Source organism: Saimiri boliviensis, chromosome 17 (genome assembly GCF_048565385.1).
Source record: "Saimiri boliviensis isolate mSaiBol1 chromosome 17, mSaiBol1.pri, whole genome shotgun sequence".
NCBI classification, from domain to species: domain Eukaryota; kingdom Metazoa; phylum Chordata; class Mammalia; order Primates; family Cebidae; genus Saimiri; species Saimiri boliviensis.
Window position 1 is genome coordinate 30,476,700 of NC_133465.1, and position 17,909 is coordinate 30,494,608.

Genomic DNA, 17,909 nt, shown 5'->3' on the forward strand with positions numbered 1-17,909 from the left:
TTCAAGCAGTTCTGCCTCAGCCTCCCACCAAGACCATATCTTAATTGGAAACAAGTCATCTGAAAGAAGGCATTTATGTCAAACAGAAACGGTGGCTGGCTGCGGTTAGAAATGGAAGCAAAAAGAGAGAGACAGACAGGGCATGCTGCTCATGCCTGTAATCCCAGTGATTTGAGAGACCAAAGTTGGAGGATCGATTGACACTAGGAGTTAGAGATTAGCCTGGGCATTGTATCAAGACCTGTCTTAAAACAAAACTTAAAAAATTTGCGAGGCGTGGTGGCACATGCCTGTAATTCTAGCTACTCAGGAGGCTGAGGCAGGAGAATCACTTGAACCCAAAAGGGGGAGGTTGTGGTAAGCCGAGATCACGCCACTGTACTTCAGCCCGGGCCACAGAGCAAGATTCGGTCTCAAAACAAAAAACAAAAAACAAAAACAAGCCAGGCGCGGTGGCTCAAGCCTGTAATCCCAGCACTTTGGGAGGCCGAGGCGGGTGGATCACGAGGTCGAGAGATCGAGACCATCCTGGTCAACATAGTGAAACCCCGTCTCTACTAAAAATACAAAAAACTAGCTGGGCGTGGTGGTGCGTGCCTGTAATCCCAGCTATTTAGGAGGCTGAGGCAGGAGAATTGCCTGAGCCCAGGAGGCGGAGGTTGCAGTGAGCCGAGATCGCGCCATTGCACTCCAGCCTGGGTAACAAGAGCGAAACTCCGTCTCAAAAAAAAAAAAAAAAAAAAAAAAAAAAAAAAAACCCAAAAACAAACAACCATCTATTCCCCTCCCACACCCTATTTTCTTTACATTGAATAATGGTACAGACTAGCAAACATAAATATCCAATTATTCTGACAGTGAATCTTTTGGTAAATAAACAATGTTTTCTATATGTTGATATGGAAAACTAAGATGAATTTGTCTCTCAGATTAATTTTGTTTTTTTTTTTTTTTGAGACGGAGTTTCACTCTTGTTACCCAGGCTGGAGTGCAATGGCGCGATCTCGGCTCACCGCAACCTCTGCCTCCTGGGTTCAGGCAATTCTCCTGCCTCAGCTTCCCGAGTAGCTGGGATTACAGGCACGCGCCACCATGCCCAGCTAATTTTTGTATTTTTAGTAGAGACGGGGTTTCACCTTGTTGACCAGGATGGTCTCGATCTCTCGACCTCGTGATCCACCCGCCTCGGCCTCCCAAAGTGCTGGGATTACTGGCATGAGCCACCGCGCCCGGCCTCTCAGATTAATTTTGATGTGTTGACAAGTCAGATTCCTTTTTCTTGAGATGGAGTTTTGCTCTTGTTGCCCAGGCTGGAGTGTAATGGTGCAATCTCAGCTCACTGCAACCTCTGCCTCCTGGGTTCAAGAGATTCTCCAACCTCAGCCTCCCGAGTAGCTCGGATCACAGGTACACACCACCATACCTGGCTAATTTTTGTATTTGAAGTAGAGACAGGGTTTCACCATGTTGGCCAGGATGGTCTTGATCTCTTGACCTTGTGAGCCACCCGCCTCGGCTTCCCAAAGTGCTGGGATTACAGGCTTGAGTCACCACGCTCGGCCCCTTTTCCTAAGAGACAGAATCTTGTTCTTTCACCCAGTGTGGTGTGCAGTATCATAATCATAGCTCATTGCAGCCCTGAATTCCTGGGCTGGTGATCTTGCCTCAGCCTCCCAAGTAACTGGACTATAGGCACAAGCCACTGTGGCTGGCTCTGACAAGCTTGATTTTCTTTTCTTTTCTTTTTTTTTTTTTGAGACGGAGTTTCGCTCTCGTTACCCAGGCTGGAGTGCAATGGCGCGATCTTGGCTCACCGCAACCTCCGCCTCCTGGGTTCAGGCAATTCTCCTGCCTCAGCCTCCTGAGTAGCTGGAATTACAGGCATGTGCCACCATGCCCAGGTAATTTTTGTATTTTTAGTAGAGACGGGGTTTCACCATGTTGACCAGGTTGGTTTCGATCTCTTGACCTCGTGATCCACCCGCCTCGGCCTCCCAAAGTGCTGGGATTACAGGCTTGAGCCACCGCGCCCGGCCCTTTTCTTTTTTTTTTTTTGTTTTTTTTTTTTGAGACGGAGTTTCGCTCTTGTTACCCAGGCTGGAGTGCAATGGCGCGATCTCGGCTCACCGCAACCTCCGCCTCCTGGGTTCAGGCAATTCTCCTGCCTCAGCCTCCTGAGTAGCTGGGATTACAGGCACGCGCCACCATGCCCAGCTAATTTTTTGTATTTTTAGTAGAGACGGGGTTTCACCGTGTTGACCAGGATGGTCTCGATCTCTTGACGTCGTGATCCACCCGCCTCGGCCTCCCAAAGTGCTGGGATTACAGGCGTGAGCCACCGCGCCCGGCTCTTTTTTTTTTTTTTTTGAGATGAAGTTTCACTCTGTTGCCCAGGCTGGAGTGCAATGGCGCGATCTCGGTTCACTGCAACCTCCGCCTCCTGGGTTCAGGCAATTCTCCTGGCTCAGCCTCCTGAGTAGCTGAGATTACTGGCATGTGCCACTTCCCCTGACTAATTTTTTTTTTTTTTTTAATTTTGTAGAGACAGGGTTTCACCACGCTGGTTAGTCTGGTCTTGAACTCCTGACCACAAGTGGTCCACCTGCCTTGGCCTCCCAAAGTGCTGGAATTACAGGTGTGAGTCATTGCACCCAGCTGACAAGTTGGATTTCTTTTTTTCTTTTTTTTTTTTTTAGATGGAGTTTCGCTCTTGTTACCCAGGCTGGAGTGCAATGGCGCGATCTCGGCTCACCGCAACCTCCGCCTCCTGGGTTCAGGCAATTCTCCTGCCTCAGCCTCCTGAGTAGCTGGGATTATAGGCACACGCCACCATGCCCAGCTAATTTTTTGTATTTTTAGTAGAGACGGGGTTTCACCATGTTGACCAGGTTGGTCTCGATCTCTCGACCTTGTGATCCACCCACCTCGGCCTCCCAAAGTGCTGGGATTACAGGCTTGAGCCACCGCGCCCGGCCGACAAGTTGGATTTCTAAGGGATGGGCCCTGTGCTGCACATTCTGCAAGGTTTAACAGTGCTCCTGCAGGGCCAGCCTTGGGTCTGAGGGCTTCCCATAATGGAATAAACCCTGCATGTGTTACCTCTCCATGTCAGTGGTATCCAGAGCCCGGATGCCATCGGCAAGAGGTTTGTCAGGGTCAGCAGAGATCTGCTCATACTGATAAGCCTGCATCTTCTCAAACAGCCGTGTTAGGTTCTCTTTACGGATCCTCAGCTGGGTCCACTAGGGTGAAGCAGAGCAGGAATGAGGGCTAGTGTTCAGCCCTGGACACCCAAGGCTCTGTTCCTTACCAGGCTGATGGGGGAACTAGATAGCCTGGGAAGTTTGGGTTTGTAGGTACCCTGACAGTAGTGGTGCCTACCCTGGCCTACACCTCTTGGGGGCCATGGACCACATTACCTTTTCATCCCACTGCCAGACTCTCCACAAGTCATTGATGTGCAACTCAGGCTCCACATACTCCTTTCGGTAGAAGGCAATAAAAGGCACCTAGGATGGCAAGGAGACTGCAGTCACTCAGAGAAGACAGATATGCTAAGATCTCCTCTGCCAGTAGATAATAACTTCCTGGAAAAACAGCTCCAGGAAATTCAACATTCGGAAGTCTGGCCTCCCTCACAGCCCTTCCAGGGCCTGGTGCTTTCCTCAATAGGAGAAAATAATGCAGACAGGGTAGCACTGTTTTCATGATCACTGCATTCTCTGCTGGTCCTAACACTTCTTGAGTCATGGATAGGGGACAGGGGAAGGGGGCTCCCACCTGATTTAGGGAACTATCTTTTCCCTCATCCCCTAATTAAATTTCTCACCAATGGGCTATCAGAGCTTGAGGTGCTACCTCAAAATGCTGATTTCGCATGAAGCCCAGGGCCTCTTTGATCTTCTGAATTGTGCTGGGCCCTTTCCGACTGAAGCTGCTGGCTGGTTGCCCTCGGTCTAGGTAATCACAGCTTTCCTACAGTAGGAAAATACAGAAATAGCAAGACAGTGTTACTTGCTTTGTTTTACCATACATAACTACTTAACAATAAAAAATAGCCTTTTAGATGAAATCAATAAATTTTTTCTCATTTACACACACTTAAAATTTTTTTAGAGATGGGTCTCACTATGTTGCCCAGGTTGAACTTGAACTCTGGGCTCAAGTGATCCTCCTGCCTTCAGCCTCCCAAGTGGCTGGGACTATGTACACAGTTTTCTGTACCAGGCACACAGATGTATGGAATAGGGGAGGAAGAGCTCCCTATCTTGATGAAGTATCTTTTGGTTCATATCAAAACATAAGGATCCTTTTTGGGTACCTGGAGAGAAATGGTTGGTGTGGCAAAAGCATTCCTGTAGATCCAGTCAGCTTCTTCTTCTAGTTCATCATCTTCAGCCCCCTTGACTGGGATGGAGCGGAGCTGCAGTGGATAAGACAACAGGGTGAGATTGACTTTATCTTGTGTCTCACTTAAGAAAAGTGTCTCACATATGCCTTTTTGGACAGAAATGTGTGATCATCAGGTGCACATTTCCAGTATCTAGCAGTGTTCTCCTGGCGTGAAGTAAGCATTTTATAGCTTTCTCATTTTTTTTTTTTTTGAGACAGGGTTTCACTCTGTTTCTAGGCTAGAGTGCAGTAGTGCAATAATGGCTCACTGTAGCCTTGACCTCCCAGGCTCAAGGAATCTTCCTACCTCAGCCTCCTGAGTAGTTGGGTCTACAGGTGTGCACCACCATGCCCAGTTAGTTTTTTGTATTTTTTGTAGAGATGAGGTCTCCCTGTGTTGCCCAGGCTGGTCTCAAGCTCCTGGGCTCAAGCAATCTGCCCACTTTGTCCTCCTGAAGTGCTGGGATTATAGGTGTGAGCCACTGCACCCAGCCTGCATTTCATAGATTTCTAAAGAAAACAGTATTTTAAGAACCATAAGCCAGGTAGAGTCTATCTTCCCTTCTCTAAGAGCTGGATTTCCCGGGCCCCAGGTGAGATGAGGTTCAAAGCCTGTGCTGGATACTCAATGCTAGACTTTTACTGGATTATTTTCTGGCTACAATGTAATTATGGATTGATAAAAGAGCAGAGGCTGGTGGTTCCTTACCTGGAACCTCTCAGGCAGGTCAGTGGCTCTGATTTCATTGTCCTGATCTGTGAGGTGGCTGCTTTCCAGCTCACTGGGCTCATACATTTCAAAGATGCTCCTTCGGCTCACACGTTTCTTGGTGGTCTTCTTGGGGCGCACTCGGATTTCACCCTCAGCCTCATCATCCTCATACTCATACTCTTCCTCCAGTTCTTCATCATACTCATTGTATTTCTCAAATTCATCATAGTCAAAGTCCACACCGAAGATTTCCTGGGCTTCCTGCAGGGCCCTGTGGGTGGCAGCAAGAGGCAGTTGGCTGAGGTTCAGGTGAAGGGAAAGAAATGTAGTCCTTGCATAATTCTTTACTTGTCCCAAGAGAACTAAGAGGGTTAGGAGAAAGGTAAACAAAATAACCATATTCACCGTGGACAAAAGACTTCATTGGGGGATATTTCTGGGCAAACTGCTGTATACAGAAGAATAAAAAGCCCATCTTTGGCACCTTTGAGTGACAGTAATCAAATAGCAACACAGCAGATGGGTCCACATCTTGCTCAGTGGATCCATCTTCTGCTAAGGCATTACAGTATTCTCTTAAAGCAAAAGCTTTCAAACTTGTAAATTGTGATACAGGCATTTTTCTTCCAACAAAATTTTATTAAGAAGGTCTATATATATATATGCACATGAATAAACATGGAGCTCTAGATGGAAGAGGAAAGCTGGAGTCTTACTCATGTGGGACTCTATTCCAATCCCACAGTGGCCCTAGAGTGCAGAGACAGCTCCCAGTGCTTCCAGGAGCCGTCTGAAATCACTGCCTGGTAGAGGGTATTTGATGCAGGGAAATAAAATGGTGGCAAGCTGGGAATGCCCCATTTTTGGCAAAGGCCTCTGACCACCTCCTTCCTGACTGGGCCCACTCAATTATTTTATCCCCACATTGTACCAGACCCCACTCACGCATCTGTATATCCAGGAAGCTTCTTCCGCCACTTAGGTTTTTTCAGAGGCTGTCCATCGTCATCCACAATGAAGTCATCAATATCTGGGTGGGAAAAGGAGGGGTTGGGGCTCAGAGTCAGGGGCTGAACCACGACTAAATCACTTTGGTTCCTACTATTTGAGTGGCCAGTGAGGAACAGAGTAGGGAGGCTCCTGAAAAGGAACTTCTTTGTGTCAAATGCTGGGGGATGTAGCTAAAGAATGGCTTCCATTCTATTCCCACGGGCTAGGAAATCCCAACACCCATCCAAACACTGGCTTCCCTGCCCAATACAACATACCTGACTCCTCATCATCTTCTTCCTCCTCCTCTGGAGGAGCCATGGGGGCCTCCATGGCCTCCTGCCCTTCTTCCCCTTCCCCATCCTGGAAGATTTCCTCCGCAATAGCTTCTTTTTCATGTTCCTCCTTGCCATATTCCTCCTCGTCATCGTCCTCGTCATCTGACATTTTTTTGACACGCCGGTACTTTTGCTAGGGGTGGGAAAACCTGCCTCATCAGGATCTGAAAAGTCTGGCATACTGATACTAAATCTCCAGTCTCACTTCCTTCTTCCCACCACAATTACTCTGACCAAGGGACATGGGAAAGAACATACTGAGTGATGCTCTTGTAGCCTCAAAACCCACCCTTGAAACTTGGACAAGACTTTCTCTAACAGGCACCCAGATCTGGGATGCAGATCTAGGCTCCATAGCACAATGATGGTGAACAACATTCTCCTCTCAATGTTCTCCAAGCTGTCCTGCATGTATCTCCTCACCCAGAGAGACACTGAAATTTGAAGAAAAAATTTCACCCTCCAGGGACAAGGACAAAGAATGACACTTACTCCTCTTTTGACTTTGACACCTAAATTCTCCTCAATGAGGTCAAAATCATCATCCTCCAGGCGGTCGTCAAAAGAGGCTGAAGAAACAAAGAGTTGCCCATGGTGAAAAGGTGCCCTTTTCCGCTAAGGGGAAGGGCAAACCTCACCTGAGCCAGTGACAGACTACTCACTGCGTTTTCTCTTCTTGTGGCCAACATCATCTTCTGAATCGCCAGAGTCACTGCCCTCATCCTCCTCTCCTTCATCTTCATCATCATCGTCATTGATAAAGCCTTTCAGGTTACCTTGTTCATCTTGATCATCTAGGTTCTCCTCCTCCTCTTCCTCATCTGGAAGACATGCATGTTTGAGGCATGGAGACTGAAAAACAATAGGCTAGAGGTGCAGGGCCACTTGATTAATGTGATTATCCATTTGCTCTGCACCTAACGACCTGGGTGCCATGTTAACTTCTGCCTCATGTAAAGATGCGAAACATGGCCAGTGACTTATAGTAGCAGCATCTGGAAAGAATAGTTTTTCCCCTACATTCACCATCTGTCTTTGGCCAGGATGCAGGTTTTCCCCCTATACTGACCATCTGTCTTTGGCTTCTCAAAATTGTTACTACATCATTATAGCCACCAATAACTTTGTTTTAGTCAGTTTGTAAATTCAGCAGCTATATTCCTTCTTTCAGCCATAATTCCTTTGATAAAACTTGCATGTCTCTCTACCCCTTTAAAGTCATTCTGTAGTTCTACTCTGTTGACAGGTCTAAAGATTGGGCTTGGCCAGAGAAATAGGAAACTAGGTGAATAAATATCAACAATGCTAGGTCTAAAAGCAGAAAATATTACATATGGACTTATCACTGGTTTATTATCTACCCACTCACTAATGTAAACTCTACAATAGCTGGATTTTGTTGTTTTATATTTCTAGTCTAGGCCTAGCGCCTGGCATACAGACAGATGCTCAGTTACTATCTGCGAAGAATGACTGAAAGTTCTCAAGCTGGTACCTCATGTGTGATAACTTCTGTGCTGAGCCTGAGCCTTTCATCAGCAAGAATCCAACTATCCAAAGCTTAGCAATAGTGGGGAGAAGCTTGAGGCTGGGGCCTCCTCACCATCATCCTCCTCTTCCACAAACTTCTTGGTGACTCGGGGTACCACCTCGCCTTCATCATTGTATTCTTCCTCTGACTCCTCAGCCTCGCTTTCCACAAAATCAGACATTGCTGCAGTTTCTCACTCAGACTGAAGACGACTAGGGAAGGAAAAGAGGGTAGAATGAAAAAAACGGGACGCATGATCGTACAGAGGGCTCCTAAATGTTCCCACAAACAGCCTTTTAGCAACCTGCCGCTGCTCTGCCCACTCAACATTCCCACTTGGGGAAAAGAGAGGAAGAAGCAGATGGTTCCAGCTCTTCCATGATCCATTCCTCCTAGCATTACTTCTTTCGTGTGTACTTTTTTTTTTTTTTTTTTTTTTGAGACTGAGTCTCAGTCTTTCGCCCAGGCTGGAGTACAGTGGTGTGATCTCCACTCACTGCAACCTCTGCCTCCCGGGTTCAAGCAATTCTCCTGCCTCAGCCTCCCGAGTAGCTGGGATTACAGGAGTGCAAGGCCTGTAAAAAAAAATTAACCATGCTTGGCTAATTTTTATATTTTTAGCAGAGACGGAGTTTCACCATGTTGGCCAGGCTGATCTCGAACTCCTGACCTCAGGTGATCCCACCTGATTTGGCCTCCCAAAGGGCTGGGATTACAGGCATGAACCACCTCACCTGTCCTCACCTCCCAAAGTGCTGGGATTATAGGCATGAGCCACCACGCCCAACCTAATTGCCTTCTTTTTAGAAGTACAAATGAGGCTGGTGCTCCATGCTGCACACAGCTTGGGAAGATAGCTGTGTTCTCTTTCTTCCCATCCCATTTGAAGACAGGAATGGGCAAATGAGGAAATAAACTAATATAGGGATAATTAAGCAGGGATATAGTGTAGAGTGAGATTATATAATCTGCTCCTAGGAGGGTTAGGAAACAGTAAGTGCCAAATTTATAAAAGGAGCTTTTGTATATTTACGTATACTATTCTTAGTTATTAACAGAGTCAAAATCAAAATCTTTTTTTTTTTTTTTTGAGCCAGAGTCTTGCTCTGTTGCCCAGGCTGGATGGAGTGCAGTGGTGTGATCTCTTGGCTTACTGCAATCTCCACCTCCTGGGTTCAATCGATTCTTCTATCTCAGCCTCCTGAGTAACTGCGACTATAGGCGCATACCACCATACTCGGCTAATCTTTTTTTTTTTTTTTAGTAGAGACAGGGTTTCACCATATTGGCCAGGCTGGTCTAGAACTCCTGACATTGTGATCCACCTGCCTCGGCCTCCCAAAATGGTAGGATTACAGGCGTGAGCCACCACACCCGGCCAAATCTCTTTTCTTTTTCTTGAGAGGGAGTTTCACTTTTGTTACCCAGGCTGGAGTGCAATGGCGCGATCTCGGCTCACCACAATCTCCGCCTCCTGAGTTCAGGCAATTCTCCTGCCTCAGCCTCCTGAGTAGCTGGGATTACAGGCACGTGCCACCATGCCCAGCTAATTTTTTGTATTTTTAGTAGAGATGGGGTTTCACCATGTTGACCAGGATGGTCTCGATCTCTTGACCTCATGATCCACTGGCCTCGGCCTCCCGAAGTGCTGGGATTACAGGCTTGAGCCACCGCGCCTGGCCTATCTCTTTTCAATAGATTAAACACACAAATACTTCATGAACTTGAGCTGACTTGTTTGAGTATTGTCTGGGAGCATTTGGGTCCAAAAAGGGCCTATTTTTATCATTTATTCCCCTTGCAAACAAAAAATCTTGACAGGCTTCCATGTCCTACAAAACAAAGGCAACATGTTTAAATGGAAAGGCTGCTGGGCTTAATAGCAGAAATAAATTCCTGGTCTCATATCCTACTAGCTAAACATAAGCTTAAGCAAATTACTGGACATGCCTGAATATCACTTCCTTAATCTGGAAAATGGTAAGAGCACTACCTACCTCACAGGATGGTTCACAATATTACATGACTTAGGGGAAAGAACCTATTGTCTCAAGGTGTGTTAAATGAGTTTGAATTTGAATCCTGGACCTAATAGTCCTTAGCATTCTGTAACTTTGTATCAACCAACTCCAACTTTATCTTCTACATCCCTGCTTTCAGACTCTTCCAAAGCCTGGAAATGCAGTAGGGATCTTCTAGGAATGGTAATATGGAGCTTGATGGGCCTTGAGCAGGACTTAAAAAACAGCACAAATCACATCAAAATTCCATTGTGGAACCCTCAAGCTGGCTGCTGACACACCCAGTATCATTCTCCACGCTGTCCAGTAAAATGGTCTGCTATATATATCCCATGTCCCTTTCTCCTACTTAAGACTACAAGCTTCTGGAAGATAAAGATCATATTCAGTGGAGGGCCTAATAAAAGACCGAATTTGTGTAGCACACCTGAAGGGATATAGCTTTTCTGGTACAGAATCACAGAGTGCCTTATAATGCCTCTTGTATTGCCATTTATGTTTTTGACTTCCTAGTTCAAGCAGTTCTCTGGCCTCAGCCTCCCAAGTAGCTGGGATTACAGGCACATGCCACCATGCCCAGCTAATTTTTATATTTTTAGTAGAGATGAGGTTTCACCATGTTGGCCAGGATGGTCTTGATCTCCTGACCTCGTGATCCACCTGCCTCGGCCTCCCAAAGTGCTGGAATTACAAGCATGAGCTACCACACCCAGCCTTATGTTTAAAGTCAAGGTTTCACCACATTAGCCAGGCTGGTTTTGAACTCCCGAGCTCAAGTGACCCACCTGCCTCAACCTCCCAAAATGCAGGGATTAGAGGAGTAAGCCACCACACCCAGCCCATTCTTACTAAAATGGCTTGTTTTAAAAAATACTATCGGCGGGGCTTGGTTGCTCAAGCCTGTAATCCCAGTATTCTCGGAGGCTGAGGCGGGAGGATCATGAGATCAGGAGATTGAAACCATCCTGGCTAACACGGTGAAAACTCCAAAAATTAGCTGGGCGTGGTAGTGTGCGCCTGTAGTCCCAGCCACTTGGGAGGCTGAGGCAGGAGATCTGCTTGAACCTGGGGGGCAGGGGTTGCAGTGAGCCAAGACTGTGCCACTGCACTCCAGCCAGGATGATAAAGCGAGACTCTTGTCTCAAAAACAAAAACAAAAAACAAACAAAAAAACTACTAATCTTTGGGCGCAGTTGCTGATGCCTGTAATCCCAGCATTTTGGGAGGCTGAGGGGGGCAGATCACCTGAGGTCAGGAGTTTGAGACCAGCTTGGCCAACATGGTAAAACCCTGTCTCTATTAAAAGTAAAAAATTAGCTGGGTGGCACATGCCTGTAGTTCCAGCTACTCGGGAGGTTGAGGCAGGAGAATCGCTTGAACCTGGGAAGTAGAGGTTGCAGTGGGCCGAGATCACACCACTGCACTCCAGCCTGGGCGACAGAGCAAGACTGTCTCAAAAAAAACAAAACAAAACAAAAAACAAACAAACAAAAAAACAAAGTATAAAGGAGTCCTGAGACCAAAAAGTTTAGGAATGCCTATAAAGACCCTAAAGTGCTGTGAGACAGGAAGCCTAGGGGTTAGGTTGATGCCCCTTATGCCCCAAAGAGCTGTATCCTTAAGGTCATTCAGCGCTTGAGTACTGCCAAAAGTGAAAGTCTTAAACTGACAATTAAATCTAAAGCTCTAATTTTAATTCTGACATTGCCCCCCCCACCCCCCGCACAGCCCTGAACTGAGCCATTAAAAATAGATTTGAGTATGGCAGCCCCCATACATAGCTTGTTTGAATTAGGCTAGCAGACCCATAAGTTCAATCTTTTAAGGCTTCAACATCTTCAAATTAAATGCCAGCTCCTGCGGACCAGATGCCTCTCAGCCTACTTAACAGAGAAACAGACAGCCTACCTGATGAAAACAACAGCTTTCTTCTGTCTCAGGGGCAGCTGGTGCTCCATGCTGCACACAGCTTGGGAAGATAGCTGTGTTCTCTTTCTTCCCATCACCTAGGTTAGCAATAAAGCACACGCTATGCTATAGCTGGGGAATGCCTTCAGTCTAGCTCAATACCAAGACTTCCACTTGCAAGAGGTGTGCCAGAAGCAATTCCGACTTGCTGCAACTTGCAGGAGCTAGATGTGTAGACTGCAGTAGCACTGTGGTCTGAGACTGACAAGCAGGAACTACTCTAGAATAAAGATACTAATGTATGTATTTGTATATGATTATTATTAGTATATGATATCTATGATAGGCCTGATGTAGTTTGGATGTATTTAGCACTTATGCTCTTAAAATTTTCCCCATACTCACACTGTCTTAAGCACAGCTGCAGAACAAGATGTGGCTCAAAGGGAGAAGCTGGTGGTTACCATGACATTCTCTGGAAGAGGAATGGAACTGCAATCAGATTGCCACGGGGGAGGCCCTCTGCAGTCCCTCCCTTTGAAAAAGAAGTTGTAGGAGGCAATTAAGAGGAGACCAGAGCGAGAAGAGATCTAGTCTTTTAATTCCTTTCACTTTGCAGCTTCAATTAACATTTGCTGGTTTTTTTTTTTTTTTTTAAAGAGTCAAGCTTGTGCTGGGACTTGGGTATATAAAAATGAGTAAAATACGTTCTAACCTCATGGAGTTCACAATTTGTCTCAAAAAACTTGTTAATGAAGTTACAACAAAGCACAATTAGGATTATGTTAAGTTACATACCTGAACTATAAGAGTAATAGGAAGGTTGGGGAACACCTCAGAAAAGGTGATGCCTGAATAAAAGAGGATTTAAGGATACAGTCTGGAAAAAGGCAACATGAGCAAACACTTAGGCGTGGTGCTCTGGAGAACAGCCCCAGAAATCTAGGGTGGAGTTTAAGCTACAAGACATTCCATATTGTCATGTATCCTATATTTTACGAGCAAGGGCCTAGTACTATTCCAAAGGTATCCATAAGTGAATATCCAATTTGGAATTACAAAACCTAAAAGTTTAATACAGAAAAAGTTAATTCTGTCCATTTAAATATATTATTTATTCAGGCAGGCACAATGGCTCACACCTATAATCCCAGCATTTTGGGAGGCTGATGTGGGCAGATCACGAGGTAAAGATACCAAGACCATTCTGGCCAACATGGTGAAACCTGTCTCTACTAAAAATACAAAAATTATCTGGGTATGGTGGCGAGTGCCTGTGGTCCCAGCTACTCAGAAGGCTGAGGCAGAAGAATCTCTTGAACCCAGGAGGCGGAGGTTGCAGTGAACCGAGATTGTACCACTGCACTCCAGCCTGGGGGACACAAGACTCCATTTCAAAAAAAAAAATTTTTTTTTTTTTTACAAATTCCTTTTCTTTCCACATTTCTTTGGAGAAACAGGGTAAGGGCAAAAGAGCACAACTTAAATATGTAAGCAGATTCAGAACCCCTGCAACACAGAGAGAGATGAACAGTTACCGAACTTCATGGTACACACATTGGGGAATACATAGTTCCTGCTCTAAGCACAGGGGTTGGCAATCTTCCTTTTCTCTATAGGGACAGATCTGCCATTGTAGCACAGAGGCATACACAACGTATAAATGAATGGGGGCGACCTTATTTGGCTCACAGGCCTTAGTTTGGTGACCCATGATTTAGAAGTACAGGTCTTTAGAGAATTGATGACAAGAATAGCATGGGATCCTGTAATAAGACAACCTACCCTGGTTTTGAGGAAGTGACTTTAAACAAAGACCTTAAGAGTAAGGAGGAATTAGTTCAGCGGAGCGGCTGACGTCTTTGGAGATGGTGTGGGGGGTGATGCTGGAGATGTGTGCTTCAAGCACAATACGTGCACTGTGGCAGGTACAGAGAAGACCCTGAAGAGGATGAATGGTTCATAAGAGTTGGAGAAGTTATATGGATCTAGTGTTAGTGAAGCCATTGCAGAAACACAGAATTGACTTAATTTACTTGCTAATCCAACAAAAATTTATTTATTTTTTGAGATGGGGCCCTGCTCTGTTACCCAGGCTAAAGTTCAGTAGTGTGATCACATCTCACTGTAGCCTTGACCTCCTGGGCTCAAGCCATAATCCCACCTCAGCCTCCCGAGTAGCTAGGACAAATACTACTTTTTTTTTTTTTTTTTTTTTTTTGAGACAGTTTTGCTCCATCACTCAGGCTGGAGTGCAGTGGCATAATCCTAAGTCACTGCAACCTCTGCCTCCTGGGTTCAAGCAATTCTCCTACCTCAGCCTCCCAAGTAGCTGGGATTACAGGTGCCCACCACCACATCCAGCTCATTTTTTTTCTTTTTTTATTTTTAGTAGAGATGAGGTTTCACCACATTGGCCAGCCTGGTCTCTAACTCCTGTCCTCAGGTGATCCACCCGCCTCAGCCTCCCAAACTGCTGGGATTACAGGCATATGCCACCATGCCCGGCCACTTTTTTTTTTTTTTTTTTTGAGACGGAGTCTCGCTCTGTCATCAGGCTGGAGTGCAGTGGCACAATCTCGGCTCACTCCAACCTCTGTCTCCCAGGTTTAAGTGATTCTCCTGCCTCAGCCTCCTTAGTAGCCGGGACTACAGGCACACGCCACCATGCTCAGCTAATTTTTGTATTTTTAGCAGAGATGGGGTTTTACCATGTTGGTCAGGATGGCCTTTTTTTAAAAAAAAAAAAAAAAAAAAAAAAAAAACTATTTTATTTTTTGATATAGTAGAGTGCAGTGGAGTTTTGTGGCCCAATCTCGGCCCACTGCAGCCTCTGCCTCCAGGGTTCCAGCAATTCTTCTGCCTCAGCCCCCTGAGTAGCTGGGATTATAGGTGCACGCCACTACGCCGGGGTAATTTTTGTATTTTCAGTAGAGACAGGGTTTCACCATGTTGGCCAGGCTGGTCTCGAACTCCTGACCTCAGTTGATCCACCTGTCTCAGCCTCCCAAAGTGCTGGGATTAGAGGTGTGAGCCACCATACCTGCGGCCAGGATGGTCTTGATCTCCTGATCTGGTAATCCGCCTGCTTGATCTCCCAGTGTGCTGGGATTACAGGTGTGAGCCACTGCACCCGGCCTTTTTTTTTTTTTTTTAAAAGGTGGAGTTTCACTGGGCGAGGTGGCTCACGCCTGTAATCCTAGCACTTTGGGAGGCGGAGGCAGGTGGATCACCAGGATTACAGTAGCGAGGATTACAGGCATGTGTCACCTCTCTTGGCTAATTTTGTATTTTTAGTAGAGATGGCGTTTCACCATGTTGGTCAGGCTGGTCTCAAACTCCTGACCTCAGGTGATCCACCTGCCTCAGCCTCCCAAAGTGCTGAGATTACAGGTGTGAGCCACCATGCCTGGCATGTACAAGACTAGATCCATGCTCCTAGGATGCCTGTATTCTAGTGTAGGAGATACACTAACAACAAATAAAATAAACCTTGCTCTAAGAGCTAAGAAGGAAATACACATTATCATCTCTAAGTAAAGTGAGTTTACTTAGGCTGAGATGTCCATAGGTATGATGTGACCTGTAGAACCAGGAGGAGAGGTTCCAGTAGAGGAAGTGGGCAAGAACATGGTATATGATAGGTGATGTCATAAGGCTGATGGCACCAGAACATGGTGAAGGCAGCAGTCTATGAGGGAGAGGCCTGCTCAAGCAGGGCATGAAGGCCACAGAAAGCCACTGGAGAGTTTTAAGTAGAGAAATGACATAATCTGCCCTGATCGGATCTTGTTTCATGGAAAAATGAACTGGAGGAAGATTTGAGTGAAAACCAGGGAAACCTGAGGATACCATCATGGTTGCCCAGGCAAAAGATGGTGGTGGCTTGGAATAGGGTAGTAGCAGTGAAGAAGAGAAGAGAAGACAGATTATAAATAAATTCTGGAAGTGGAAGGGACAGAACTTATTGAAATACTGGGGAAGAAGAGTAGTAAAGAAGAACAAAAATGATTCTCAGAGGTTTATCTTTGGTAACCCTGTGGATAGGAGTACCACTCAGTGAAATGAGGAGGATAACACTTAGAGTGATCAGAAAACCAAAACTTTCTTTTGGTTATGTTAGCTTTGGGGTACCTAAGAAATATCCAAAGGGAGATAATTTTTAATGCGTGATTCTGGACCACAGAGGAGAGGGCTGGACTAGATATTTAAACTTTAGAGTTGCCAACTTTCAGGTGGTAATTAAAGCCATGGGACTGGGCCACCTAAAGGAAAAACATGCAGAGGGCTCAGGATTAAATCCTGTGAGAATTTCAACATATATATATATTTGAGATGGAGTCTTGCTCTGTTGCCTATGCTGGAGTGCAGTGGCATAATCTCTGCTTACTGCAACCTTTGCCTCCTGGATTCAAGCGATTGTCCTGTCTCAGCCTCCAAAGTAGCTGGGATTACAGGCATGCCATCACGCCCAGCTAGTTTTTGTATTTTTAGTAGAGATGGGGTTTTACAATCTTGGCCAGGCTGGTCTTGAATTCCTGACCTCAAGTGATCCACCCACTTCGACCTCCCAAAGTGTTGGGATTACAGGCGTGAGCCACTGTGCCCAGCCCCAATATTTAGACAGTAGACAGAGAGCAAAAGTGGCTAGCAAATGAGACTCAGAAGGAACAGCCAGAGAAATGGAGAAAAACCTAGAGTGAAATGTCAATAAAGCCAAGATGAGAGTTTAGAGACAGGAGTAACTATGTTGAACATTGCAGAGACAAAGGAAGATGAGAACAAAGTATCCACTGGATTTGGCAACATAGAAGTCACTGGTGACCTTGATCAGGGCAGCTTCAGTGGAGTAGACAAAGTTGCTGCCGTGGCACTTGCCTACTAAAAGCTGCCTCAGGAGGACTGCTTGAGCTCAGGAGTTCCAGGTGGCAGTGAGCTATGACAGAGCCACTGAGCTCCAACCTGGGCAATAGAGCAAGACTCTCTCTTTAAAAAAAAAAAAAAAAAAAAAAAAAAATGGAGTGGGCAGAAGAGAAACCAGATTGGTATAAAATGAAGAGTAAGAAAGCTGAGTTGGTAAAGGTAGAAATCTATGAATGAAATTTTTAAAAATTAGCACATTACTTGGAGAGGAATGTGAGGGATACCAGAACATAATTTGTATGCTGATAGGAACAGTTTTACGGAGAGACAGGATTTGGTGACTGACTGTATTGGGAAATAGCGGAGAGGAAGGAAGCCAAGGATTATAGGCAAGATTGATAGTAGTGCCATTTATTAAGATCAAGACTATAGAAGCAAGGGCAAATGTATTTGCCTACAAAGATCATATGTTTCCACCACACGAGAGGCTTTCAGAAGAACTGTAAAATTTGACTAAGCCTCTCCAGACTGCACCACTTTCTGATGTAATTAATCTCTTGATGAAGTTAAAACCTCTTAGAGTCTCAGGCTATGCTAATCCAATCTAGCAGCCACACAAGCCAAGTGAATAATAATGGACTTGTACTGGTGAAAGGGACACTACTCATGGAAAAGGGCCCTAAATTCACAGCTGATGGAAGAGCAGTCATACTTTTGTAATCAAAACACAGAAGACCTACAAACCGGTAACTTTCAGACAGTGGAACCAGACATTTTTCCGAAGAAATTAGTCAAATTCAGTATCATTCACACTCCCTAATGCTCATTAATGATGTAGCTTCATACACCCTTGTTACTTCTGATATTACAGTGAATTTCCATGGAATTATTTTTTGAGAGCTTAGGTCTCTCAAATAAGCATCAGTTTGCGTAACAACCCAGGGAAATGAATTTCTCCATCTGGTTCAAAGGAGTGCCTGAGGAGAAAGGCAGAAACTAGACAATATAATTTTGACCTAATAAGTCATTTTTATGTTCATGATAGGCGTCTGGCAAACGTCTGAGGAAATGAATGTACGGGGAATGAATGGGCTTCAGGTACTTCTACAAGACCTTCGCCCTTTAGAAAGGAATGAAGGATGCAACCATCTACA

The 17,909-nt window shown here is 45.5% G+C and overlaps 1 protein-coding gene across 3 annotated transcripts in view; it reads right to left on the bottom strand.

The window, feature by feature from the left end:
- Positions 1-17,909, bottom strand: part of SUPT6H (SPT6 homolog, histone chaperone and transcription elongation factor) — a 44,636-nt gene that overhangs the window by 26,115 nt on the left and 612 nt on the right. For 2 of the 3 annotated variants that reach the window (XM_039476289.2, XM_039476287.2), the window contains exons 2-11: positions 8,036-8,175; positions 7,095-7,253; positions 6,925-7,001; positions 6,373-6,565; positions 6,050-6,134; positions 5,102-5,375; positions 4,322-4,423; positions 3,859-3,975; positions 3,420-3,509; positions 3,100-3,242 (exon numbers count right to left, since the gene is read on the bottom strand). In XM_039476289.2, coding sequence (XP_039332223.1) covers positions 3,100-3,242; positions 3,420-3,509; positions 3,859-3,975; positions 4,322-4,423; positions 5,102-5,375; positions 6,050-6,134; positions 6,373-6,565; positions 6,925-7,001; positions 7,095-7,253; positions 8,036-8,144 — 1,349 coding nt within the window. In that variant the 5' untranslated portion in view covers positions 8,145-8,175. Of the gene's footprint in view, positions 1-3,099; positions 3,243-3,419; positions 3,510-3,858; positions 3,976-4,321; positions 4,424-5,101; positions 5,376-6,049; positions 6,135-6,372; positions 6,566-6,924; positions 7,002-7,094; positions 7,254-8,035; positions 8,176-12,297; positions 12,428-17,909 lie in introns of all 3 variants that reach the window. The other variant, XM_074388465.1, reaches the window with a different exon arrangement.